Source organism: Mesocricetus auratus, unplaced genomic scaffold, assembly GCF_017639785.1.
Source record: "Mesocricetus auratus isolate SY011 unplaced genomic scaffold, BCM_Maur_2.0 Super-Scaffold_6730, whole genome shotgun sequence".
NCBI lineage: Eukaryota > Metazoa > Chordata > Mammalia > Rodentia > Cricetidae > Mesocricetus > Mesocricetus auratus.
This window is the reverse complement of record NW_024429184.1, coordinates 16,352,567-16,380,361: the sequence shown is the minus strand read 5'-3', so window position 1 is coordinate 16,380,361 and position 27,795 is coordinate 16,352,567. Positions and strand designations below refer to the sequence as shown.

At 41.2% G+C, this 27,795-nt stretch overlaps 1 protein-coding gene across 17 annotated transcripts in view; it reads left to right on the top strand.

Moving 5' to 3' along the window:
* Positions 1 to 27,795, top strand: part of Unc13b (unc-13 homolog B) — a 219,848-nt gene that overhangs the window by 146,800 nt on the left and 45,253 nt on the right. For 3 of the 17 annotated variants that reach the window (XM_021232227.2, XM_040739433.1, XM_040739430.1), the window contains exons 1-2: positions 10,325 to 10,800; positions 16,546 to 19,059. The exons of 11 other annotated variants lie outside the window; for them this stretch is intronic. In XM_021232227.2, coding sequence (XP_021087886.1) covers positions 16,800 to 19,059 — 2,260 coding nt within the window. In that variant the 5' untranslated portion in view covers positions 10,325 to 10,800; positions 16,546 to 16,799. Of the gene's footprint in view, positions 1 to 10,324; positions 10,801 to 16,545; positions 19,060 to 27,795 lie in introns of those variants that run through there. 3 more of the 17 variants (XM_021232228.2, XM_021232229.2, XM_040739452.1) reach the window with 1 other exon arrangement.

Genomic DNA, 27,795 nt, shown 5'->3' with positions numbered 1-27,795 from the left:
TGTTTGTGTGTGTGCCTATGCATGTACATACAAACACAGCATTTTTCTTCATCTATTAATAGACACAAGTCTCTTGGTTTGTCAAGGTAAGAAGTCTGTCAGGACTGTAAGTAATTTATTGCAAAAGTAATACTTTTAGTGAAAATAATTAGTCTAGGGATACAAAGTAGAGAATAAGCCTGTGAGTTAGGCAGTTAGAAAAGTCTTACAGAGGAATTCCTAGAAAATACAGTTATATCTTAGATAAAAAAATTATAGCCAGGCATTGGTGGCACGCCTTTAATCCCAGCACTCAGGAGGCAGAGGCAGGCGGATCTCTGTGAGTTCGAGGCCAGCCTGGTCTACAGAGCGAGTTCCAGGACAGCCTCCAAAACAATACAGAGAAACCCTGTCTCAAAAAAAAAAAAAACCAAAAAATATAAAAAATAAGGAGAGCTTTGAAAGATGAAATTAAGAGTTAACCTGCATCCTGTTTGTACATTTTTCATAAAGGAGATCCACAGTTCCTTACATGTGGTACTAATTATCAGTTTTTAAAAAAGGATACATCTTCTGGGGCAGTGGTGACATGTGTCTTTAATCCCACTAGTGGGATGCAGAGGCAGATGGATCTCTGTTTGAGGCCAGCCTGGTCTACAGAGAAAATTTCAGGACAGCCAGGGCTACACAGAGAAACCCTGTCTCAGAAAAACCAAAACCAAAATCATGTAAACAAAAAGGATACATCCTAAAATCCAGCTATAGTCTATACAATAAGATAACTGTTGCTACTACTATTATTGCTGCTGCTGCTACTACATCTACTACTACTTTTTACAGTGCTGGGGATTATACCTGGGAACTCTCACATGCTAAACAAATGCTTTGCCATTGAGCTATATCCCCAGTCTTTTCTGTCTCTCTTCCCTTTTCCCCCTTATTATCATCCCTCTAACCACTCCTCTTTCTGCCTCTCAATCCTTTCTTCCTTTTCAGACAGGTTCTCATTCTGTAGTCCAAAGTATCTGGGAACTCACTGAATAGCCTGGGCCAACCTCAATCTTGCAACAACCTTCCTGCCTCAGCCTCCCAAATGTTGGGATCATAGTTGTGAGCCACCATGGTTAAGAGCACGTGTTGCTCTTACAGAGGACCCAAGTTTGGTTCCTAATACTCACATGGTGACTTGCAAATCCATAACTCCAGTCCCAGGGGATCAAATATCCTCTTTTGGGATCTGTGGGCTCCAGGCAAGCATGTGGAACATATATGTACATGCAGGCAAAACACTCATACATTTTTTTAATCTGGAAAAAAACCCACTTTGTGAAGTCAAGGGAAAAAGTCATGTTGTGCTTAGCTTCTTCAGCTTCTGCACCCTGTGACTGTATGTTATCTTCAAGTATGATAAGGAAATATGCTTATTCAGTACACACCTAAAGATACTCAGACATAAATAGGTGAAGATGACAAGTTGGGAAGGGTGTTCCAGATGAAAACCAACATTCTGAAGCAGTTCTTGACAGGAAAAATAAAAACTCTACATTGATTTCCCCCAAAGGCACTTGGGTGTCTGTGCTATGTTTTCCTTCAAGTTCCTTATTTTTGACAGTTCCACCTTTGTTTCCTTCACACTATTTGCTGTCTTCTGCTTGTCTCTTAAAACTCAGTCATTCCCAGACTCTGTTTCTCCATCTTTCTCTCCTCTGGATAATCTAATTTGCATACTGACCTTTGACTAATGAACCCCAGTTGCAGTCTCACTTCAGTTGTTTTTCATGAGATCCATACTTACATCTCCAGTTGCCTGTGGGTATCATCACTTGTATGTTCAGAGGCACTAACATATATTTGGTCTGTACTTATCTTTTCTTTCACCATCACCTCCTCTTCTATAATTGTTTTCTCAGTAATGACATTACCAGTCACCCAAGCACAGCATCTCCCTTCTCCTTCACAATAAGATATATGTGTAGCAATTACCTTGTTAGAACATTTCATTCAATGAACTGCCTTAGACCAAAGGTCCTGACACCTTTACACTATGCCTTGTTTAATACCTAGGTACTTGATTGACTTCCGTCTATTATATTTTGTTCTCATTTCTGTAACTATGATAAAAAAGAACCCCAGAAAAAAGCAACTTAGGGGAGAAAAGGTTTATTTTACCTTGTAGTTTCAGTTTACAGCCTATTAGTGAAGGGAGATTGCATTTGTAGCAGCTTGAGACAGCCGCATTTCCACCGTCAAGAGCAGAGAGAAATGAGTACAGCCGTGCTCACTTGCTTGTTCTCAGTTAGATTGCTCTACTCTTTTCACAGGTCAGTACCTCCTGCATTGGTGATGGTGCTGCCAAAGTGGGCTGAGTCTTCCAACATCAATTAACTTAATTAAACAATATCCAACACCATGTTCACAGGTCACTTCAATGTAGTCAATTTCTTATTGAGACTCTCTTCCCATGTGACTCTAGATTGTGTCAGAGAAACAAAGCCAACTCCCTCCCTCCCTCCCCCCCCCCCTCTCTCGTGATACCAATAGTCCTGAAAGATTCTGTTTAGTTTACTAAGTCTGCCATAGGGGCAAGCCCTTTACCACCTGAGCCTATATTTCCCATTGTTATAAGAACACTGTCAGATTAGAGCCTACCCTGATGACCACATTGATGGCCTTGATGGCCTTTTTAAAGACCATATTTCCAAATAAGATCCCACTATGAGGTAGTAGGAGTTAGTATTTCAAAGTATAAATTGGGAGGAGGGATCACAATTTGTTGTAGGCCAGCCTTTTGGAACCAATTACCATGAACTATGTAATATATAACAAAAGTGTCTTTCAGTTCTGACAGGTCAGAAGTTCAAGATCAAAGCACTGGAAGGTTCAGTGTACACGCACACATACATATGCACACATACAAACACACACAGTGAGTGAGACAAAGACAGAGAGAGACAGAGAGAAACACAGAGACACAGAGACTATAGCTATATTCTTTTTAGTCTTGTAGTTTTAATGAAAATGGCCTCCATAGGCTCATAGGGAGTGTCACTATTATGAGGTATGACCTTGTTGGAGGGAGTATGTCACTGGGGAAGGGCTTGGGGTTTCAGAAACACAGTGGCACCCTCTTCCTGCTGTGTGATCCTACATCTCCAGCACCAGGTCTGCCTGTGTGCCTCCATGCTCTCCACCATAACAGTATGAACTAAACCTGGGAACTGTAAGCCAACCCCAAATAAATGTTTTCTGTGGGAGACTTCCTGCTGGGCTACACCTGCTCTGACTCCAGAGTCCTAGCACCTAACGTTAATCCGCTTGTTTAACAATTACCTTTTGTTTCTCTTGTTGCCCTCCATGTGAATCTTGCCAGAGACTTTCCCAAGGATACAAAGCCAATGCAAAACTTGGTTGGAGGGCAACCTGGAAAACTGGGGTACCTCCTTAATGGAGAATTTGTACTACTTGGCATTGACCCTTTGGAAGCTTTTTCAGGATGTTTTGAGGATATGGAAATCAGCTTGCCAAGATTTAAATTGGAGAACAATAGAAGTCCTGGGTGAGGAGAAAGGGTTGAGTCCCCAGAGATGATGAATCCACCTGCAACTAGAATATGCTAAATTCATTCTTATGGTGCCTGAGTCTTTTTTCCTCAAACCCTGTGAACCTACATCCACACTGCAACAGTTATCCTTTATAAGAGTTGCTGTGGAGAATACAAGATCAACTGAAGAAAATCAGTAGCCCTGCTATATATAGACAATAAAAGGGCTGAGAAAGAAATCAGAGAAACATCGCCCTTTACAATAGCCACAAACAACATAAAATACCTTGGGGTAATGATAACCAAACAAGTGAAAGACCTGTATAGCAAGAACTTTGAATATTTAAAGAAAGAAATTAAAGAAGACACCAGAAGGTGGAAAGATCTCTCATGCTCATAGATAGGTAGTATCAACAAAGTAAAAATGCAATACTGAAAGCAATATACAGATTTAACGCAATCCCCATTAAAATCCCAGCACAATTCTTCACAGACCTTGAAAGAACAATAATCAACTTTGAATGGAAAAACAAAAGACTCAGGATAGCGAAAACAACCTTATTCAACAAAGCAACATCTGGAGGCATTGCCATCCCTGACTTCAAGCTCTATTATAGAGTTTGTAGTCCTGAAAACAACTTGGTATTGGCACAAAAATAGGCAGGTAGACTAATGGAATTGAATTGAACACCCTGATATTAACCCATACATGTATGAACATCTGATTTTCGACAAAGAAGCTAAAAATATACAATGGAAAAAAGAAAGCATCTTCAACAATAGTGCTGGTATAACTGGATACTGGCATGTAGAAGAATACAGCTAGATCCATGTCTATCACCATGCACAAAACTTAAGTCCAAGTCTATCACCATGCACAAAACTTAAGTCCAAATGGATCAAAGATCTCAACATAAATCCAGCCACACTGAAACACTTAGAAGAGAAAGTGAGAGGTACCCTTGAATGAATCGGTACAGGAGTCTGCTTCCTGAACATAACACCAGTAGCACAGACACTAAGATCGACAATTAATAAATGGGACCTCCTGAAACTGAGAAGCTTCTGTAAGGCAAAGGACACAGTCAGCAAGACAAAAAGGCAGTCCACAGAATGGGGAAAGATATTCACTAACCCCACATCTGTCAGAGGTCTGATCTCCAAAATTTACAAAGAACTCAAGAAGCAAGTATCCAAAACACGAAGGATCCGATCAAAAAATGGGGTACAGAACTAAATAGAGAATTCTCAGTAGAGGAGACTAAAATGGCTGAGAGACACTTGAGAAAGTGTTCAACATCCCTAGCCTTCCAGGAAATGCAAATCAAAACAACTCTGAGATATCATCTCATTCCTGTCAGAATGGCTAAAATAAAAAACTCCAGTTTATGCTGGAGAGGATGTGGAGAAAGGGGAATACTCCTCCACTGCTGGTGGGAGTGCCGACTTATACAGCCACTTTGGAAATCAGTATTGAGATTCCTCAAGAAAACTGGAATCATTCTACCACAAGACCCAGCAATTCTACTCTTAGGCATATACCCAAAACATGCACATTCATACAACAAGGATATCTGTTCCACTGTGTTCATAGCAACATTATATGTAATAGCCAGAACCTGGAAGCAACCTAGATGCCCCTCAACTGAAGAATGGATAGAGAAAATGTGGTACATTTATACAATGGAGTAGTATTCAGCATAAAAAAAACAATGGAATCCTGAAATTTGCAGGCAAATGGATGGTCCTAGAAGAAACCATCCTGAGTGAGGTAACCCAGTCACAAAAAGAGAAACATGGTATGTACTCTCTCATATATGGATTTTAGACATAGATCTGGGGAGTGCCAGCATACAATCCCACTGCCAGAGAGTCTAGGAAACAGAACCTTCATTCAGCGATTGATGAAAGCAGAGGCAGATACCTACAGACAAACACTGAACTGAACTTCTGGAATCCAGTGTCAGAAAGAGAGAACTGATGGGTAAAGAAGTTAAGAGTGGGCTGGATTAACCCACAGAAACAGTTGACCTGAACAAGGAGGAGCTCTTGGACTCCAGATTGATGGCTGTGTGGAAAGCATGGGACTGACCCAGACCTTCTGAATGTGGGTGTCAGTAGGTAATCTGGGGCCTTGGGTAGTATTTTTCCCTGGCGTACAAATAGACTTTGAGTGCCCATGCCACAATATGGGAGGCTCTCTCAGCCGGGACTCTTGGGGGAGGGCCTAGGCCCTGCCCTGGATGAAATGACAGTTACTGGAGATCCACCATGGAGTGCCTCATCCTCCTTAGGGATCGGAGTGAAGATTGGGTGGGGGACTGGGGGAACCTGGTGGGGAGGGCGGGGAAGAGGGGAGGGAGACGGAGCGTGGATTGACATGTGAAACAAGATTGTTTCTAACCTAAATAATAATAAAAAGAAGAGTTGCTGTGGTCATGGCGACTCTTCATAGCAACCCCCCCCCCCACACACACACAACTAGGACAAGTCTGGATGCTGTGACTTTTGATCAGAGTTGTGTGAGATCATAAGCATGGATACTACTTTAAGAGTTTTTAAAGAAAGATAAAGGACTCTGAAAAGGAACCAATGCAAGGGGGGGAACAAGGATATTTATTAACACTTACAGGAGAAGCTGGGAAGATGAGAAGCCCTCGGAAATGTGACTAGCGTCTAAGAGAGAGAGATTTTGCTTTCCCTTTCTTTTATCTCCCACTTGTCCCACATACCCCGTCCACGCCCCCAATTTTGGGAACGTGAGCTTTCCCCTACAGCATTCTTCAAAACCCTTTCCATCATTTGGTTCTGGAATAGACATAGCCTGTGACTTTCGACAATACAGGCAGAAAACCTAGCTGTTTATATGGGAATTTTGTTTATTGTCTCTTTATGCTTAAGGTTCTAATTGGATGTGGTGCTTGACCTGGTTGTAGACCTGAGGCTTGTCAGCAGTTTGTGACTCCTGAGGCCTGCCTTGCAGCTTGTCAGGTCGCATTTGGGCTATGTGGCAGCTCTGTGTTGGCACAGCAGTAAACTCAGCACATCACCAGGTTCATCATTCCCTTAGGGTGGCATGTTTCTGTGGGAAGAAAGAGGGCATTGCCCATCATTCTCTGCTTGTATATAGTTGCTGAATAGTTTGGGGAGAGCATAATTGTATAAGGAGAAAAAAAAAAAGACCTTTCTCAGCCACGAGAACAAACCATTTTCCCCACGCATAAAAGAAATCCCAGCTGTGTGGCCACATGTCAGCCTCTTCATGATGCTTCTGAGTTTTCTTAGTGGTAGAGAAGGAAAATAGTCACAAGCTGACTCCTATGTAAAATAGAACTGAGTTTCTCTATCCTTTGTATCCATATTTATGACTGCCATCATGGAAGACAAGATCGGGACCTGCTGGTCCTGACCCAGCTAGTCTCTGGCAGTGACACCTGAAAAGGGATGCCAGGTTTAGAGTGGGCATGTTCTTTGCTTCCAAACTAGTTACATCTGATTTTAGGGAGATTTAGACTGCTTGTTTGAGGGAAAGATTTATGACTGTTGAGGCCCTCTTCAATGACCCTGTGGTAGTATATAACTGCTTTAGTTTAAGAGGATTTTGTGCACCAGGTGGTCTCCTGATTAACCCATCCATTCAGCTCCCCATTAGAGCTGCCACTCTGAACCTTCCTACAACTCTGCGTGAGTGTCAGTGTCTCAGTTTGAATTTCTATCTTGACTCATCTGTCTCTAGGCAAAAATCCCTGCAAAGATTTAAATTGGGAACCAGACCTTGAGAATGTCTGTTGAAAGCATTTCACAGTTTCTGGATAAATGCCTTTCCCTTCTTAACCCAATCTGTTTTCCCAGCTCTGCCCAACAAACTCTGGAGCATGCTAGCTTTGAGGACATTTCCTAGCTGAGGTGGACACTATGCTATTTCTTACCCCCCCCCCCATCTTCTTAGCCTGCCTAAGACTATCAAGGGATAGATACACTGTGACAGGGGGTTCTGTGATTGCTTGTACAGCCCAGGAAGCAAAAGTGGCCTACTACCCCTCCCAGAGGAGAGCTGATTATTCTGTGGTCATGTGATATCTCAAGTCTGAAACTGAGTCCTGTAGGATTGTGGCTGAAGGAACCCATTCTTTATTACCAGAGCTTATGCTGACTGCTCTTTACCACATTTTATCCTCTGTATTAGCATTTATTTCATTGCTATGACAAAATACTTGACCAAAAATCAGCTTCAGGAAGGATTGATTTCTTGTGGCTCATAGTTTGAGAAAGGCATGGTGGCAGGAGCATGAGACAGTGGCTTGCACCAAGTGTACAGCTAGTAGATAGCGATGGACACTGGCTCTCATTCAGTCTGCACCCCATGCAGGAATGGTGCCACGTGGAGTCAGGGCAGGTCTTTCCACCTAACATGCCTTTCCAGACACACCCACAGGTAATGTCATCCAGATGATTCTTAGTCCTGTCAAGGTGACAGGATTAACCATCACATCCTCCTTGCTCTTGCTTAAGCAGGCGGCACTGGCAAGCACAAGAATAATCTGTGGTCAAGGGTGTGAGCACTCATGGGAAATTTGAAGGCTCTATTGGGAGATAACTAAGCTTGTTGTGCTCCCTGATGTGTTAGACATAGCTTCCGTTCTCTGAGCCACTGTTTTTCTAGAAAACCAAAGCTGACTAGGAGATGGGTTGTGCACATTTGGACAAGACAGGATTCGTTAGCTTGTAATACTATTTGAGGCTTGACCAAGCCCTAGAACCTCACTGGTGGATAGGGCATGAAGGAATAGATTGCTTAGGCAATGCCCTGGCTCTGGGGATCTTCCCCGTTCTTGATAGTGTGAGCTTTAACTTAATTTAGAATGCCTGGACCCAGACCTCACGAAGGACAGTTACTGTTCTTGGCTCTTCATGCTTGGCTGCAGAGCTAGGGGAGGAATTCTGATTTCATCAATCTTTCCCCTATTTGTGTTAAACCCTGTACCTCTCCTGGCTCAAGCTTGGGAAACTCCACAGTAAATTGGCTGTGACTTCCACTGAAATTTGACAGTTTTCAAGTTATTTTTTTCCTCTGTATTTAGATGTGGTTATAGTTGTGCTGTCAGCCCTTATCTCTCCTGTCAGCTAGCCAGCTCCCAACTGGGTTAGGAGGTATTTGTTCTGCTGTCAGTGTTGGCTGCATAATGAGGTGGATGGTTGAGAAATGGGTTATTTAGCATCTTTTGGAATCTAATTTTTCTGCCTTGGCTGAGGGGGAATCAGTGTTATTGGAAGAAGGCAGTAAGGAGGCAAATGTTGGCTCTGAATCCAACCCTTTTTCCTTAGGATCTTGGATGAGATGTGGAGATTATGATTGATTTAAAATGTGGTTTCAAGCCAGACATGATGGCTTAGGAACTTGTAATCCTAGCATTGGGAGGCAGAAGCAGGAGGATCACGTGAGTTCAAAGCTAACCTAGGCTACAAAATGAGACTCTGCCTCAAACAAGCCAAAATTAAAGAACTAAAGCTTTGTTTTATCTGTCATATAGGACTGCCTGCCCTATAGTGACAGATCTCAGGATAGTCCACATTGACATACCACCTGGTTTCTGGGTTAGATGGGCAAGATCTTTCTGTGGATTGTTAAAGGAATGTTTGAGGTAAATGCCGAATCAATCCAGTTTGCCTCCCCGCTTTTGAGCTGAGGAATGAGGAAGAGGAAGGGCTTTTCCCACTGTGCCAGGTTCAGGGAAGGTGGAAGAGAGGCAGCATGACTGACTGTTACTGCCAGTCAGGTCTAGGCACAGCAAGCAGTGTTTTCCCATCTGTGACCGCAGAGTGGACAACGGGAGCATGCTTCATGTCCTGCCACTTTGTTCCAAAGCTTCAATGGTACCTATGTTATACTCAGACCTTATAGTACATAGTGAGCAGTTTGCATGTTCTTTGAAGATGAAGACACTTAATTTTGTAGTGTGTCCTACCTAGACTTGTGGAATTGTTGGGATTTTGATAAGAACCACTAGACTAGAAAATCTCCATAGAGATAGGGCTGCTGCCATTGGTAAGGCAAACTGGGATTTTGGGGATCATGAAAATAGAACTCTGCATCTTATACAGCTTTTGATTGATTTTGTATTAATTTGGGTTGCCAAGTTCTGGATTCTGGATTCCAAAAGCAGCCTTTGGTCTTGACTGCTACAGTTGAGAGTCCATTTTGGTTTACTCAGTTTCCCCTCCTCCCTGGTCATTGTATTGGCATAGCCTAAGGGAATTCTTTTGCAGTAGCTGTTCAAAGAAACTGTTTGAGTATGTGAACTGTGAGAAAATGGCACTATTTGATGTGAACTGCACTTGGTCACTGTCCCTGACCTTCAGCTTATATAAAGGCTCATGACAGACCTTATATATGGTGAACCAACCTACAGCTTATTTTAATAGAAGAGAAAACTGTCTTTGTATTGTGTACTCACAGTATTCTGGCTCCCTGCTGGGATTTGGAGCTCCTCAAAGTACAGGGCTCTGTGTTACGTCTTTCTTAAATTCTATAGCTTAAATGTGAGAAGGGTGTACAGATAGGAGAGAAGAAGGATAGGGAGGAAAGAAGGAAGAAAATGGGGGAGGGGAGAGAGAGTAAGATCTATATTTAGCAAGAGGGAGAGACACTCACCAAGGGTGTGTGAGTGAGCTTGCTGGCAGGATTGTGTCAGTGCGTGAGTGTGCTGGGAAGGGGGTGTGTGCACCAGCAACGTGTGAGGAGGGCTGGTGCCCTATGGGAGGGTGCAGGCAGGCAGGAAGCAGCTGGAGAGGAGGAGGAGCAGAAGCGGGAGCCGGAGCTGCCCTGCTTTCCTCTCAGTCTCAAAGCCCGGAAAGGATTGTTATAATTCCACATCCAGTTGAAGTTTGGCTGCTGTTGCCTTCAGCAGCCTGGTCTTCAGAACCCCCCTCAGCAGAGAGGTGTGGACCAGATTGGATTCCTAGATTTGCAGCCACCAGACTCCTGCCCCGCCTTTACTGAGGGGATTTCTCTGCTAGGCATTGTTTCTATCATCAACTTTGCACGGAGGAGCCAGCCAGCTGGGTGCAACTGAGACTAATAGCTCCTTGACTGTTGGGCAGGCGACTGCTGTGGCTCAGAAAGTTCACCCTGTGGCTTCTCTACCAGTCTAAGGAGTGCTTCTGAATGGATTACCTCTTAAAGGCAGCACTTGCGTTCTAAAACTTGAGAATTTGTGGCTTTAATGCTTTTTTCCCCCCACTTTTAATTTTCTTAACCTTATTTTGGTTGCAGCAACAAGGTAAGTGATATTGAATATATGATTGACTCTGAACGACAAGCAGGGACAAAAGCAAAGCACTTGTGGGTGGAATATGGAGCAGCTACATCAATTATATAACTGCTTGAGCCAAGTTGCTGGTGGGGGTCATTATGATGAGTGAAAAATAGCATATTCAGCACTAGGGTAGAATCTTCACATATACATGTTTGTGTTTTGGTAGTCTGGCCATCATTCTTCCTGGATAATCTGTTGTATATCTACAACTACTCATCCATCCCATTGGCTGTGTGTATAATTTCTGTCTCGACATGTCCATATGTGTTTATGACTTACCTACCTGGTCTTCTCCTGTATGTACATTGCATATAAACAACGTTTTTATTCATCTTATATGAATGCATATAAGCTATCTCTACCTCTGTGTACATTCATATATAGAGATCATCTGTCCCTCCATGCATTTATACATGTACTTCCTATCCTTAGGTATATTCAGAAACTTTTCCATATTTCTTCTGTACATGTGTAGAGAGGGGCTATACTGTCTGGTCTGATATGTAAATGCCTCTCATGTGTATGTATACCATATAAACAGAAATGTCCATCCTGAGTTTTCCCAGTTTTGAGTGTGTGTACACATGCATATAATTTATCTATTTATGTGTATAGTAAGAGATTCAACTTGGTAAGTTGAAAACTTACTTAATCCTAGCCTTTCTCAGTGATCTTGATCAAGTTTAATTTACCCTCTCAAAACTATTTTTTGTCTTCTATGAAATCAAAATAATGATTCTTTTTGTCTTACAATAATAAGTGAGAATCGTGTAGACTTAAAAATCTAAATAAACAAGTCTTGCCATCAGTATTTGCCCCTCTAGTAGACCTTGAGACCTTCCATGTGAATGGGTAGCTTCTGTTGAAGTAACCATGTTTGTCATGTAGTTTTGCCCAGAACATTGGAAAGAAGCTACACAGATCTATGGGATATTGATAAATGGTTGAATTGAGAGGGGGGGAAAGGTCTCATTTTTTCCAGTTAGGACTTGATATTTGGTTCTTTGTAGCCTCAAGGAGGAATGAGCCTGTCCACAGACAGAAATGAGCCACTTCCAACTAGGATCAAAGTAAATAGGTAAAAAGATAAATGAAAGTAACAGAGTTCACTATCACTGTGATGACACTCTTCTCTACACTAGGCACCTACTTTTGGGTTTTGAAGTACTCCCTACTCCAGATTTCTAAATCCGTGTTGTTCAATATAGTAGCCACTGGCCACATGTGACTGTTTAGTCATCTTTGATTTTGTTTTGAAACAGAGTCTCATATAGCTCAGATTGTCCTTGAACTGTCTATATAGCTAGCTAGCTAAAGATGACCTTGAAATCAGCTCTTCTATCTCTACCTCCTGAGTGGTGGTAGTGGACCAGGTAGTTGACTCTCTGGGTCGAGGCACTTACATTTAAGTCTAATGACCTGAGTCAGGTCCCCAGATCCCACAAAATGAAAACCAAATCGCACATGGACCATGGTGCATGTACACCTCTGCATGTGTACACTTTCTCTCTCCTCTCCTCCCTCTCTCTCCCTCTCTCTCCCTCTCTCTCCCTCTCTCTCCCTCTCTCTCCCTCTCCCTCTCCCTCTCCCTCTCCCTCTCCCTCTCCCTCTCCCTCTCTCTCTCTCTCTCTCTCTCTCTCTCTCTCTCTCTCTCTCTCTCTCTCTCTCTCTCTCTCTCTCTCTCTCTCTCTCCCCCTTCTCTCCTCTCTGATTACAGGCATGTGCTGCCATGCCCAACTAGTTAGTATGCTTTGAGATATTCTGAAAAAATAAGATATATGAGATTCAAGGATTTAGTATAAAAAGAATACAAATGTACAATTAGTGATTTTTATTAATTACATGTTGTAATAATACTTTGGATTTGGGGTTAAATTAACACATTAAGATTAACTTTACATTACATGCTTCTTTTACTTTTTTATACATTTGCTAGAGAACATAAAAGATACACATGGATTACAATTAAATTTCTGTTGGGAGATTGCTGCTGTACTCATCACTAACACAAGGATCAGGACAGCTTTTCTTGCTGGAAGGGCAGGTGAGAGGCTATCACAACAGCACTGGGGACTTTCTCCACCAGCCTCATACACTGGGCAGATAGTAGTTAACTGGCAGCCTGGTAATTTTGTCCTAAATAAGTTTCCAGAAATTGTGAATAAATGTTCCTGGGAAGAGATTTCAAACTTAGTTTTACAATGGAAACAAGTTGTTGGTTATTAATCTAGAGGGGAAACCTGGACCTTGATGTTTTCATGTCAGGGAAACAGGCGGATCAGAAAAAGGAGATTGGAATTCTAATTCATCTATACCATCAATTCTTCATGGTCCTTAAGTATCACTGTGTTCAAGGCCCATTATTGGGAATAAATGAAAAACATTTTCTTGGTAATATGGCTCCTATCTATTATGGGCCCTTAAGCTAGAACCTACCACTTAGTAACAATAAGAATGTCCTTCTGGATCAAGTAGATAAACAGACTTTGAGAAGCTAGAGTACTTACCCCACCTAAATACTTTCAAGTTAAGAATTTAGAAAAATACTAAAATAGCCAAACATAACTAGTCCATTGGCATATGTAGACCATAAGAATGCTGAGAGATGGTACATCCTAGAAACTGCAGGGCTCGGACTAGGCTAATTCTCATTTCTTTGTATAATCTTGCTCTTTAAACTTTGAGTCTTTATCTCTTTCTTCTGACAAGATACTCAAAGAATTGATTCTTTCCCAAAGATTGACATCCTAAGAGTGCCCCTACCTGCTGTGACTGGCCCTAGAAATCACCCTTTCACCACATTCATCTTACAGCATAACTGGTAAATGGCCCAAGAGTCATATAGCCTTGATTGAGGCGGGAGAGGCTCAGCGTTTTTTGTTCTCCTGCCCATTGGGATTGTTTCACAGAATTGAGAGGTTGCTTGATATAATGTTCATAGAATCCTTGCCTGTTTCCCAGAGGTCCCTGGTTGTTTCCTTGATGCCAAGATTTGGGTCACATTCTTAATCATGTTTATTTGACTCAGAGAGAAGAGGAAATAAATCAGCCATTTAAAAATACAGAGGAATGTTTCTCTTGATTTGGTTTTAGTAGGTTGGTACTGATGAAATGTACCTAATTCTTAGTTTCGGTTACTTCATTTTCTTTTCCTGTGTTTCCTTTTCAAATATAGCTAATTCTTAAAGGATAGCCTTATTTTTTTTCTAGCATCAAGTATTCCTTAGGGGGAAAAGTATGCTCATGTTAGAATGAGTGTATGAGTTAGAGAGTTGACCGCAGTGGATAGACCAACAAAACAGGCAGAATAATAGCATGAACACTTTGATGGCGACTAGAGACCTAGATTTAAGCAGAGGATTCACCAAACCTCCTTATCCCCATCCCCAAGAAAGTATTCTCTGACCTTACCAATCTGGTTTTGTGTATCACTTTTATATTTTTTCATTTCTATAATAAATACTTTTTAATTACAATTTGTCAATAACATATTTCATATTATCATTGATTCTCATCCGTTCTCCATCCCCTAACTGTAATATCTTAAAGAATAGAGACTTTTTCTTTTATTCCTAGCGTGTAGTTTAATACCTGTCCTCTCCTTTATGTATTTATTATGAGATCAGGTGGTGCTTCTACATGGCCCCTGTGATTTCATTCAGTAGTAGCAAAGAGAGACTGAGGAAGAAGGCTGACTTGAGTCTCCTGGGTGCACGGGTTGCTCCTTTTCTGACAGTCTGTTGAGCCCTGAGCAGGGTGACTGGTTAATCCCCAGGTAACACATTGAGCTCATCTCTGCCTTCAGAGACTAAAATCTAGGATGATTTAGGTTTGGTGCCATTGCAGAACATGTATGCCCAACAGGTAGTTCTTAAATTCAGTCCATGTAGAGGCATAGCTACCAATTGAAAGGTTTGGAGGGTTTTGTTTGTTTAATATGGAAACAAGCCTCTTTGTTTAGAGCTGCAAGAAACTGCTTTTAACCTGGCTCCCTGAAATGCAAGTTAAAGCAGTGGACTGCTTGTTTGTGGCCTCACAAAATATGTAATCTACTTAGATGAGGAACTCCTGTTAAAGGAGAGTTTTTATAGGAGCTGTAGAGGGAGGGAGATAGAAAATAGGAATTTATCTAGTTTTTGTCTCTTGGTTCTTGACCTAGTTATCTCCTGTAAAAGCACAAGATCATCTTTATCTCAAGTCAAATGACTTGTCCTTCTGCTGCTTCTCAATACAGGGAGGTACAGTGCTTTTAAATTTTAGACCCATAGACTAATTGTAGATGGTAACTTTTCTTGAAAATAAGTTGCTATTAGGTCAGCTTTCTTCTTTATGGCAGTTTTCCTTTTCTAGTAAGGATTTAGTAAGACTTATAAATCATGATAGAATCTGAAAAAAAAACAATCAGGGAAACTATCTCATGTCAAACATTTTAAGGGCAATGTCTCCACTAGTTTATCTTGTCCCTTGCTAGGCTGCCTAGCAGGACCACAGCGTATTGGCAGCCCCCTGCATCTCCTGAGTCTGTTTTTCCTTTTGTACTTTCCACTCTGTTCCTCTCCATATTTTGCATCTTCCTAATAAACAGGAAGTGTGTGCCCTTCCCCTGTAAGTTAAAATCAATTCCATCTCTATCCTATAGTAGTTACCTGTGACTTTAAGTACCAGGAGCAAGAATGGTAGAAGGTCTAGTTGCAAGTTTTTGGAGAATGGCAAAGTACCCTGTATAATATAACCAACTCCCTGCTTGTTCCATGCAGTCAGAGGGTGAGCATCCGTCTGTTACCTGAGCCGTGCGGTCACATAGATACAGTGCCCTAAGGATATAGCTCCTTGAAGGATGTAGTGCCTTGGAGGATATACTTGAGCAGTACAGTCTCATAGATAAAATGCGTTGAAAGATACAGCTCCTTGAAGGATACAATGCTCTGAAGGATATCGTGCCTTGAAGGATATACTTGAGCAATATAGTCACATAGATATAGTACCTTGAATCCCAGAAAGGCTGAATCTGGATATTGTTTCCACTGCTCCAGGCTGAGCCTGAACCTCCATCTGACTCCGTTGTGAGTCTATTATTTGTGGGCCATTGCTGTCTGTCCCATTAGATTTAAATGTGTTGAATGCCATTTGAGTTCTGAACAGTGTTGTTCCTATGCTTTACCATCTTATTCTGGAATTAGCTGTAGTAATACTTCTTCCTCCTTCAAATCTGAAATACTTGCCATGGTCTTTTTCAAGTGAATGGTTGCTGTCACTAAACCAAGATGCACTTGAATATCTGAATCCTCACCAGGAAAACAAAATGGATAAGGAAGAAATATCCCATGTTTGTCTTTTCATTGTGTGTGTATGTGTGTATGTGGTAGTTAAACATCTACTTGTTCATCCCTGAGCCAGAGTTTAGTGCTGAATTTTGTGAAGGTTCAAGATAAGAAGCCACTAATTGACCTTACTTTATCCACATCTCAGGAGCTTGTACTTGTTAAGAACATAAAAGACTTGATTTGGATTTGAACCAATATTTTAAAGGGAGCCAAGGAAAGAGCAGGGATACCTACAGCCTTTAAGGCTCAGTTGAAGACTGGTCAGGGTGGAATCTTACTGTCTTTGAAGGCTTTGTTCTTATCCCTGCTTGACACCTTGGTCTGATTTAGCTTTCCTGTTTCTTTCTGATCTGAGTGTACTGTTTTCCTTTTTCATGAGCTACAGGATAAGAGCCAAGCCAGGAACCAGGGGCATGTGTCAGGTTTGAGGCCCATCCATGAGGTCATTCCAGGCAGCATTGTGGGCTAAGCCAAAGGCCTCAGCTAGCAACAATTGCTAAAAACCAAAAAAATAAAAGGAAGGAAGAAAGAAGGAAAAGAAAGGAAAAAAACAGGACAGGATCTTCTAAGGCAATTTCTATTAAGCACCCCAACAAGAAAGAAAAAAGTAAAGAAACAACATCTCTTCTGAGGGGAGAAATGAAACGATTGTTGCGAGAGTCTGAGGAAGAAATCATGCTCACGCTGGGACCTTCATCCAGCCTCTCACCAGATAAGGTCAGGGCAGAGACTATATGTGGTGTCAAAAGCAAGTCCACAGGTCCTACTGGATCCTTACCAGAAGACAGCTTCCTGCCCCCTTGTTGTGAATCAACGGACTCCACCGCTACTGGAGAGAGAGATGGGGACCTGACCCAGCGTTGTAGCTTTGAGCAGCAAGCCAACAGCCGGCTTCCTCTGGCCTCTGCTGCCTGTGTTTCAGGGTCTGATTCTCGGGAACTCTCACCTGCCAGCTGTTCAGAGCCTTCAGAGAGAAACCAAGTCAGTCCCCCTTTGTCCAGAGGCCGTGGCCAAAGCTGTAGCTACGAGCAGCAAGAACCTTTGGGAGACGTAGTAGAATATATCATCAGAGAGCTGCAAGGTATCAGCCGTCTTCAGTCTGAGATTGCTGAGCTGCGGCAACACCTGAGCCAAGTCCGGGGCTCTGTGGATGAAGTGTCTAGCTGCGTAGACTCAGTATTGAGTGAAATAGAAGGTTTGCACGTGGGTAGCAGCTCTCTGGCCAAGGTGTATGATGGAGAAAAGGCCCAGGAACCCCATGTAGAAAGATCCAGAGAGGAAGCCATTCTTTATCTGTATGGACTTCCTGAACATGATGGGGAAAATACCATGGAACTAGTGGACAGATTCCTAGCTAAGCACCTCTGTGTTAATGGTGTGCAGTGCAACAGGTACATCAGAGAGGCGTACAGGGCAGGCACAGCTCCAGCCCCCCGGCCCACTGTGGTGAAACTTGTCCATCTAGAGCACAGGGACCTCATCTTGCAGAAATCCATCTTATTACAGAGTGTGGGGGTCAGGGTTGCTACCAGAGAAGAGCTAGTACAGCCACAAGAATATACGAATCCCACAAAAGAGTCTCTTTCACGCTTACAACAACTTGAAGACCATAGTTGGAACTGTTTAAACCAGGGTAAACCAGCTCTTCAGATGGAAACAGGGAACAGAAGATGCATGATGGGACCATACCAGATGAGGACTCAGAATCAACATAGAGGACCCCAGGCTTCTGAGCAGCAAGGCCTTTGCTTCCTACCAGAGGAAGGTTTAGCAAAACAGAGTGATGTGTCTAAGCCGCAGGATGAAGTAGAAGGAATACCAGGAGCACCCCGGGTAATCAATGAACATTGTGGTGAATTGTCCCTCTATCAACTTGAGGAATCTTCCTCAGTGTTAAGGTCAAAAGAGGAAGATTGTGGAAAATCACAGGCTTTCAAACAGGGCAGCCAAGGACACGAAGCAGTCAAAGTAACAAAACCACAAACTGACTGTAGCAGTAAAAATAAGGACAGCGGTTGCTTGTCATTGCCCAGATCACTGAAAGCAGAGAAGGTAAATACAGAGGACACAGTTCTAGGCTGTGAAGCTGGACTTGATATTCTGACTTCAAGGCAGCTGGAGGACCTTTTGGCAGACAAGTCTAGAATGTTTACGACTCTGAGCTCTGACAGCAGAGTGGAGGAAATGATCATAGGACCTGAGACTTTCAGTAACATGGTTCATATTGACCTCAATGAAGAAGAGAACTCTGCTGCCCAGGTCCTTAAGGATGTCTTTGATAAGTCCACCTTTGTTCTAAGTGACTCCCAGGAGGATGAGGATGTAGAAATTAAATTTTACTCAACTAAGCTGAGTCGAGCAATCCACCACTTCCGTTTGGCTGTGCAGGGAGTGTTTCAGAAGCTGGAGAACAATGAATCCCTCAGCCCTGAGGATCTGGAAAGCAACGAAAGTGGTTCCCAGTCAGAGACCAGTGACAGACTTTTCAGGACAGTGAGTTCAGGAGGTGCCCATGATTGTTCAAGGGAGAGTCCTGGAAGTCAGGGGAGTGAGAGCTTGTTTAGTGTGGTCTCTGGTGGAGTAGGACTCTCTACACAGAGTGATCAGACACCTCAAGACCCAAGCAACTTCTCTTTTGCTTCTAATAACTTACCTCTTGCAAACTCACTGCTCAGTTTCTCTCTAACCCCATGTCTGGGAAATGAGACTTGTTCCAGGCCTGACTCTCCTGACCAAGGCAAACTGAGTTTAGAGCAAGTGTGTGCAGAGACCATTTACCTCAACAAGTGCATCAACAATTTTAAGAATGTTCTAAGAGAGAAAAGACTGAGACAGAAAAAACTTTTGCAAGAGCTAGTACAGACGGCAAACCATCTTTCAGTAGAAGACATCCCCTCAGGTATTCTGAGTTTCTGTGTAATGGGATTCCAGATGGCTCAGTATGACATTCATCTGCATGGTGGCAAGTTTCACAAAGTGATGGGTTGGTCCATGGCTTGAATCAGTGTAAATTTTTTTTCAATACAGACCTTAAGCAAATCTATGGGCAATAGAAGGAAAGAGAGTGCTAAGGTAAGGGAATAAGTTCTGGTCTCTGTCCTTAGGACATTTATCTATTGGGGGAACCATGGGAAGTAGTTTTTCAAAAGAAAGAGGAACATTTGGACCACAGTAGGTTACAGTCATAGATGTGGGAAGCAGGAATGGGAAATAAAGCACATTTATTCCTGGGGCAGAAAATGAATCCTATATTGCATTTTAAAATACATTTTTTCATGGTCTACTTTGAAAAATGGTGATTCTTTATGGTCACCACTCTAGTTCTGGCCTTGCCCACACAGAGCCTTGCTTCTGACTTGGAACACTCAGGAACTGTCTGCTTCTAGTACTGACCCTGCCCAAGGGCCAGCTGCCCTCCATGGAGCGTAGTCCGGCTTTGCTTTCCCCAAATACCTGAGAACTAAAATGAAATGTGTTTTTAACAGCAGGAAATGAAAGGACTTGTTTCTAGGCAGCATGGAAATATGTAGTTTTACATTTTCTTCTTCCAATCAAAATTAAATTTATTCAAAGAGCATATGCCATATTTATCCAATTTTAAATGTAAATGGGGTTATCCTCTTTTGCATATAACCTGATTAGGTTTCCCAAGACAAAATTAAAATAGAGAAACATATCTTGTTGGCAGAGGTGTAAGGGATCAGGTACTCATACAATACTGATGGGATGGGATGATGTAACTTCTAAGGAAAGCATTTGGAAAAATGTATCAGTGTTATAAATATACACACCTTTTGAGCCCTCAGCCTCACTTCCAGGAATGTATCCTGCAGACATATTTTTACATGTGGAAGTGGCATATGTACAAGGCTATTTTTGAAGTATTGTTTTAAATAGTAAGGATTGAAAACAACCTAAATGTGCTTTAAATATATAATTAAATAAAATTTTATAACACATAAACAATGGGATGCAGTAACATGTAGCTATAAAAAAAGTGAGGTAGCTCTTTATTCAAATGGAAAGCTAGCTAAGCTTTGTCAACTTGAAAAAAAGCATAGTGCCGAATGGTGTGTATGAGATGCTTCTGTTTCTATAAAAGAAAGGGACCTGCTGTAGTATATAATATTGAGGGAAAGACACTTGAGAAACTGGTGCGGTCATGTATTACTCGACAGAAATACAGCCTGAGAAAGGCACTGTTGGTAGCCTCCTCATTGTGTTAGCATGAAATCATACATGCACAAACCTAGATGGTATGGTCTACAGTAGACCTGGACCATGTGACATACAACATTCTGATATGTAGCCTGTTGTGCATTCATACTGTGTGTATAGCACATGGCCATATATGGTTCTCCATTGGAGAAGGTTTATTGGATGAATAGGATGAGGTGTTCTTTTTTTAATTTTTAAATATACTGTTACCTTTTTAATATTTAGGACTTAAATAGTATGAATGGTAATGTCAAGTCATAAAATTCAATTTAGGAAGTAAAAAATTTAAATCATGTCACTCTTTTCAAATATCCCTGGAGCTGTTCCTAATACCTTATATCTCTGTAAAACAGTCCACATTCCTTCACTTGCCATTCCTTCAGCTGGTCTCTGGTTTATATTTTCAGGGTTATCTTCTCTTGTTCCACTGTACTCCTTCCCAAAGGAAACTTCTGAGTCACCATTCGCCTTGCTTTTTCTGTTTTCAGTGTATTTGCACGTGCAAGCTTCCTTCTAACCCGAGGCACTGCATTTGCCATATTAGCTTACCGCACTCACTCATTCTTCAACAGCCAAAAGCACCTTCTGTGATTCCCCTTCTAGAAGGGATTTCTTTTCTTCTTTACTCTGAAGCCAGGTTTTTTTCCCTTCCTCGAACATCTAGAAATCACTTTTTTGCAGCAGCAAAAGAAGCACGGTGGTGTCAAAGCAGTCCGTCTTTACAAGTCCTTAAAGCTTTAAGAACTGCTGGGTCAAAAAGCCCTGAGATGACTGCCATACTTTAAACTGCTGGTCTGTCTCTAATCCTCCTCCCAATGAGTCAGTCAGCAACTAGACACAATGGGTAGTCATTCTCCTGTTTTTCTTATGAAAGCTTTTGTAATTTGCATATCATAAAATTACCCTTACATCTTTTCAAAGGTAGTCTAGCATTTTTAGTTTGTTTATATACTCACATATTTATAAGACCATCCATTATCTAATATAAAAACATTTAGAAGCCCCATTAGCAATCAGCCTCCCACCCTTCAGCCTCTGACAACCACTAATCTACTTTTTTGTGTGTTCTGCTTAGTCTCCATAAATGAACTCATATAATAGCAGATACTTTGTGTCTGGTTTCTTTCATTTAAAATGTTTTTAGTCTCACTAGTGGTTTTACACATATCAGTTGTTCATTTTTTGTGATTGAATAATATTTATTGAGTGGACATTCTATTGATGGTCATTTAGAGAATTGTTATCACCTCTTGTGTATCAGTTTTGTGTGAATGTTTGTTGTTGTTGCTTTTCTTTCTAAATCAGTACCCAGGCTGCTAGGATTACAGGCTTACTGTACCAAGCCACATTGGACATGTTTTCTATTCTCTTAACATATTTACTCAGAAGTAGAATTGCTGTGTTCTGTGGTAATTCTGTGTTTGACAAGTTAGGGAATTATGAAACAGTTTTCTAGTATGGTTATACTATTATATATATTTTTGAGACAAGGTTTCACTGTGTAGCTCTGGCTGTTCTGGAACTCAATTTGTAGACCAGGCTGGCCTTGAACTCGCAGAGATCCTTCTGCCTCTGCCTCCTGAGTGCTGGGATTAAAGGCATTCACCACCACATTCACCACCACCACGTAGCTATTATATATCTTTAACAGCAATACAGGGGTTTAATTTCAGACTAGTGTTGGCAATAATTTTTGTCTTTTTGATCACTCTTGTGGTTTCTCAATGATAAAATTTTGATTTGCATTTCCATAGTGTCTTATTTTATTAAACATCTTTGCATGTGCCTGTTGGTCTTTTTTATATTACCACTAGAGTAATGTCCATTTAAATTTTTTGGCACAGCTGGGTGCCATGGGAGACAGAGGCAGGCAGATCCCTGTGAGTTCAAGGCTAGCCTGGTCTACAAAGTGAGTTCCAGAACAGCCAGGACGACACAGAGAAGCCCTGTCTCGAAAAACAATAACAACAACAGCAGCAGCAACAAAATTTGGCACATTTTATTTTAAAATGGGACATTCCACACTCAAACCAAAGTCTTGTTTCTCAAGACTTACAGTTCTCTCACAAATCTCCAGAGAGATCTAAAATATATGTCCCTGGAATAAAACATGTTACCATTCATTGTTTAATATTTTAAGAAAACTAGCATATTAGAGACTATCCCAGCTCCCTCTCCCCCCTCCTTCCCTGTCCCCACACTCTGTTCCCCAGGGAGGGTGAGGCCCTCCATGGGGTATATCCAGAGTCTGTCATTTCATTCAGGGCAGGGCCTAGGCCCTTCCCCAGGAGTCTCATTGTAGGATGGGCACCCAAAGTCCATTTGTATGCCAAGGATAAATACTGATCTACTACCCAAGGCCCCATAGATTGCCTAGGCCTCCTCACTGACACCCATATTCAGGAGGTCTGGATCAGTCCCATGCTACCCTCCCAGCTATTAGTCTGGGGTCAAGAGCTCCCCCTTGTTCAGGCCAGCTGTTTCTGTGGGTTAAACAAGCCTAGTCTTGACCCCTTTGCTCATCAGTCCTCCCTCTCTGTCACTGGATTCCTGAAGTTCAGTTCAGTGTTTAGCTGTGTGGGGAAGCATATTTTTTTTTGATACAATGTTACTACTTTAAAAAGTTTTACTATAGTAAAATGTATATAACAAAAATGCTAACCATTTTAAATAGTAAATTCTGTATACTCACATTGTACAACTATTGCTACCATCTATGTAGTTTTTCAATTTCTGAAGTCTTTAGATACTAACTATTCATTTTCCCTTCTGACAGTCTAGAAATTTTTTGTTTCTATGAACAGACTGCTTCAGTGAATGAACAGAATCAAATGATGTTTGTTCTTTGAAGCTGGCTTATTTTGTCTATCCCTGTGTCCTCTAAGTTCATCCACATGTCAACATTTTTTCCTAAGCAGTATGCTATTGTATGTATACATTAAATTTTTACCCATCCATTTGCCTGTTGTGAACAGTTGGGTAGCATCTTCCTGTTGGCTGCTGTGACTATAGTTATAAAGGTGTGTGTTGAGTCCCTGCCTTCATTTATCTTGGGTGTTTGTTCTGAGGTGGGATTATTGTGTCAGACATCTTCTAGTATGACTCTTTCTACATTATTATTATTATTATTATTATTATTATTATCATTATTATTTGGGTTTTTGAGACAGAGTTGCTCTGTGTAGTCCTGGTTGTCCTAGAACTTACTATGTAGATCAGGCTGGCCTCAAACTCAGATCTCCCTGCCTCTGCCTCCCAAGTACTGGGATTAAAGGCGAGTGCCACCACTATCTGGCTCTACCTTCTTTTTTGAGATAGGGTCTCTCTTCAAGCCCAGAACTAAAACATAAAACGGAGAGTAAGTGGAAGATATCCAACACAACTTTGACAAAAGTTCTAAGGCTGCTTTTTTTAAAAAAATCATGTACATGCGTGAGTGTGTGCCACATACGTGTTGGTGCTGATGTAGGTCAAAAGGGCCAGATTCCTGGGGGCTGAATTTACAGGAGATTGTGAGCTGCCTGACATGGGTGCTGGGAATTGAACCCACATCCTCTGGAAGAGCAGTCAGTACTTGTTTTGGAGGCTGTCGGTCCAGCCCTGCCTCGAACTCACAGAGATCCGCCTGCCTCAGCCTCCCGAGTGCTGGGATTAAAGGCGTGCGCCACCACCGCCCGGCTAAGGCCGTTTTTTTTTTTTTTTTTAAGGATAAAAGAATAAAATAAATCATGGTGGACAATTTGACATGCTTAATGCACAAGACTGAGATTGAACCCTAACTAGCAAACAACAACTCTAAAAGGTTATATTTTAACTAAACACACACACACCAAGCAAAAACAACTTCAAATGGACCACAGGCCTAAATATATGAACCCAAACCTATAAAATTCTTAGAAAAATACCCTAAAGGATGAGGGGTTGGGTAGGTAGCTCATTTGGTGAAGTACATAATTTTATATCCCTACCAACAGTGCACAGGAATTCTAGCTTCTCCATAGGATCTCTAATGCTTGTTTTCTTATGTAATAATAGCTGTCATAATTGAGGTGAAGTAGCACAAAAAAGTCTTGACTTTTTATAAAATTGAGCTTATTGACATTTTTGTGTTGTTCAAGATTTTGCTATTATAACTGAGAAACCATGGTTTAATACAAAATCACAAAGATTAATATTTTGTGTGTGTGTGTGTATGTGTGTGTTATATGTGAGTGTGTGCTTGTGTGTGCATGTTACAGAGGTTACAGGAGACCAGAGGTTGATTAGATATCTTCCTCTATTGAAGCAGTTCTCAACCTATGGGGGTTGCATATCAGATAGTCTTCATAGTAAATATTTACATTATGATTCATATAGTATCAAAATTACACTTATGAAGTGGCAATGCAATAATTTTATGGATGGGGTCACCACAACATGAGGAATTGTATTAAAGGGTCAAAGCATTAGGAAGGTTAAGAAACAATGCTCTATTGTTTTCAACCTTATTTTTTTGAAACAGGTTCTCTCTGAGCTTGGAGCTCATTGATTAGCTGGATTGTCTGGCCAGTGAACTCCAAGGATCCAACCCACACTAAGGTTACAGACATGTGCCACCATACACTGCTTTGTTTGTTTTTGTCTTTTTAAGGTGTGTGTGTGTGTGTGTGTGTGTGTGTGTGTGTGTGTGTGTGTGTGTGTGTGTGTGTGTGTCCCCTTGTCTATCCTGGAAGTAGCTCTGTAGATCAGGCTGACCTCTCATTCACTGAGATCTGCTTGCCTCTCCCTTCCACATGCTGGGACCAATGGCATGCATTTAGATTTCCAACAAGCCCTGCTTTTTTCATTGATGGGGTCCTCATGCTTGCACAGCAGACACTTGATTGAAACCATTTCCCCAGCTCATAATCCTTTGTTTTTTGAGAGCTTTATAGTTTTAGCTGGTATATTTAGGTCTATGATCCATTTGTAGCTGTGTGTACATGGTGTAGAGAATAGTTCAACCTCACTTTTATGATACATACATATATATGTGTGTATATATATATATTTGTATTTGTCCAGCATAATTTATTAAACTATTGGCTTCCTCTAAAACAGCCTTGTCACATTTGTCAGACATGAACTGGGCATGAGAGTAGGGGTCATTCTTAGACTCTCATACCTTCTCTTTGATCGTATGCCTTTATGTCTCGATTATTTTTGAGACATTCTTTTCACTTGGCTTCCATAAAAATGTCTGGACTCTTTCTTGTTATAATTTTTGTTTGCCATTGGTTTCAAGTTATGCTTGCCTATTTTTTTCTAGGACCTTATAGCACCCAAGGTTCAACCTTGCTACTTTCTCTCTGTTCATATCACCTTCTGAAGTGAAAATCTTCCAACCTTATGGATTTTATAGCATTCTGAAAGTTACATCTCAAGTCCAGACATGTTCCGCAAATACCACTCCACATCTACTCAGCATCATTATTAGGAAGTAAACAGGTGTCTCAGAGCACATCCCCAAACTAATCTCTGGATCTTTCTCCTCAATTCTCCAGCAACTATATTTTGTCTAGTTTTCCTTACAGTAAATTGTGGTTATTCCTGACTTCTATTTTTTTCTCACAAACTAACATTTAATCCATTAGTAAATTATGCCTTTTCTGATGGGGAATGTCCTTCTGTATATATGTTTATCTTATTGGTTGCTGAATAAAATACTGATTGGCCAGTAGCCAGGCATGAAGTACAGGTGGGGGTACCAGACAAGGAGAATTCTTGGGAGAGGAAGACCACCAGGGAGATGCCATATAGTCACTGAAAGAGTAACTTGCTGGAGCATTCTCCTGTTAGCCAAAACTACATGGAGATATACAGTTTAATAGAAATGGGTTAATAATTAAGAGCTAGCCAGTAAAAAGCCTAAGCCATTGGCCAAACAGTTTATAATTATTATAAGTCTCTGTGTGTTTATTTGGGGCTAAATGGCTGAAGGACTAGGTGGGACAGAACTGCCACTTACACTTTTCTACCTTCAACTTTATTCATTCATTTGTTTCTCTCTCTCTCTCTCTCTCTCTCTCTCTCTCTCTCTCTCTCTCTCTCTCTCTCTCTGTGTGTGTGTGTGTGTGTGTGTGTGTGTGTGTGTGTACACGTGCACATGTCAGAGGACAACTTACAGGGGTCAGTTTTTCTTTTTAGCATGTGGATTCCATCTTGCTAACCCATCCACTACATTTTAAGCAATGACTTCTACCTCCGTCATATTCATTCTGTTTAAGCCACCATTTTCGTTCCTTTAGATTGCTGCAGTGGTCTAACTGGTCTTGTTTAGACGGCTGCCCCTCTGCAGTCTACTCTTTCCGGCAGTCAGAGTAATTGTTATAAAAGATCATATCACTTCTAATTCAAAACCTTGAGTGGCTGTCTGTCTCACCTAGAATGAAAATCAGAGCTCTTCTGGGAGGTTCTTCATTGCAAACTTGCTGTTCTCTCACACCATTGTGCCCTCACCTTAGGCTTCACACTTGCACACATTCTCCAAGGACTCTGAATGGTCTCTTTATTCTTTTCCTCCAGGTCTCTGCCTAAATATCTTATTTATGAGAGCTACTATCATTTTTTAAATTAAAAATACTTTTTTGTGATTTTTTTGAAACAGAGCCTCATATATTCTACATTGACATTCAGTTCACTGTGTAGCTAAGGATATCCTTGAACTGATTCTTCTGCCTCTACTTCTGAAAATGGTACAGGCTTCTGACATGTTTTCTTTGGTCCTGAACAAAATTTAGAAAAGTCTTTTGTTTTCTAAGTTCTAAAATTTATTGATTCATGTTTGCTAAATTCAAGTGCTAGATTTGCTGAAGAGCAAATATATAATACTTACTCTCAAGAAATTCATAGATTCCTTGATCACAAGATGTTTTTAAGAAATTCATAGTTCTCAGGCTAGGGGATAGCTCATTTGCTAAAATGCTTGTCTACAAACTGTAGTATCTGTGTTTGATCATCATTATTCAACATAAAATGCCAGACACTGAGGTATATTCCCCTATAATCTAGCCCTGTGGAAGCAGAGTGAGGTGACTCTCTAGGGCTTCCTAGCCAGCCAGCACAGCCAAATTTTGAGTTCTGAGTTCAGCAAAAGACCCTATCTCAAAAATAAGGTAAAAGATCAGAAAGATAGTTCAGTGGGTAAAGGCATGTTCCACCAATTTTAACAACTTGAATTTTTAGTCTCTGGGACCCACATGATAGAAGGAAAGAACTGACTCCTATAATTTTTTTCTGACTTCCACATATATGCCATGGTACATGTGAATACTTGCATGTGTTATATACAGACACACACACACACACAACTGTTTTTTAAAAATAAGGTATAGAATGATTAAGAAAAGCACTAACCTTGACCTTTGGCATGTACATAACACATGTGCACAATTATAGA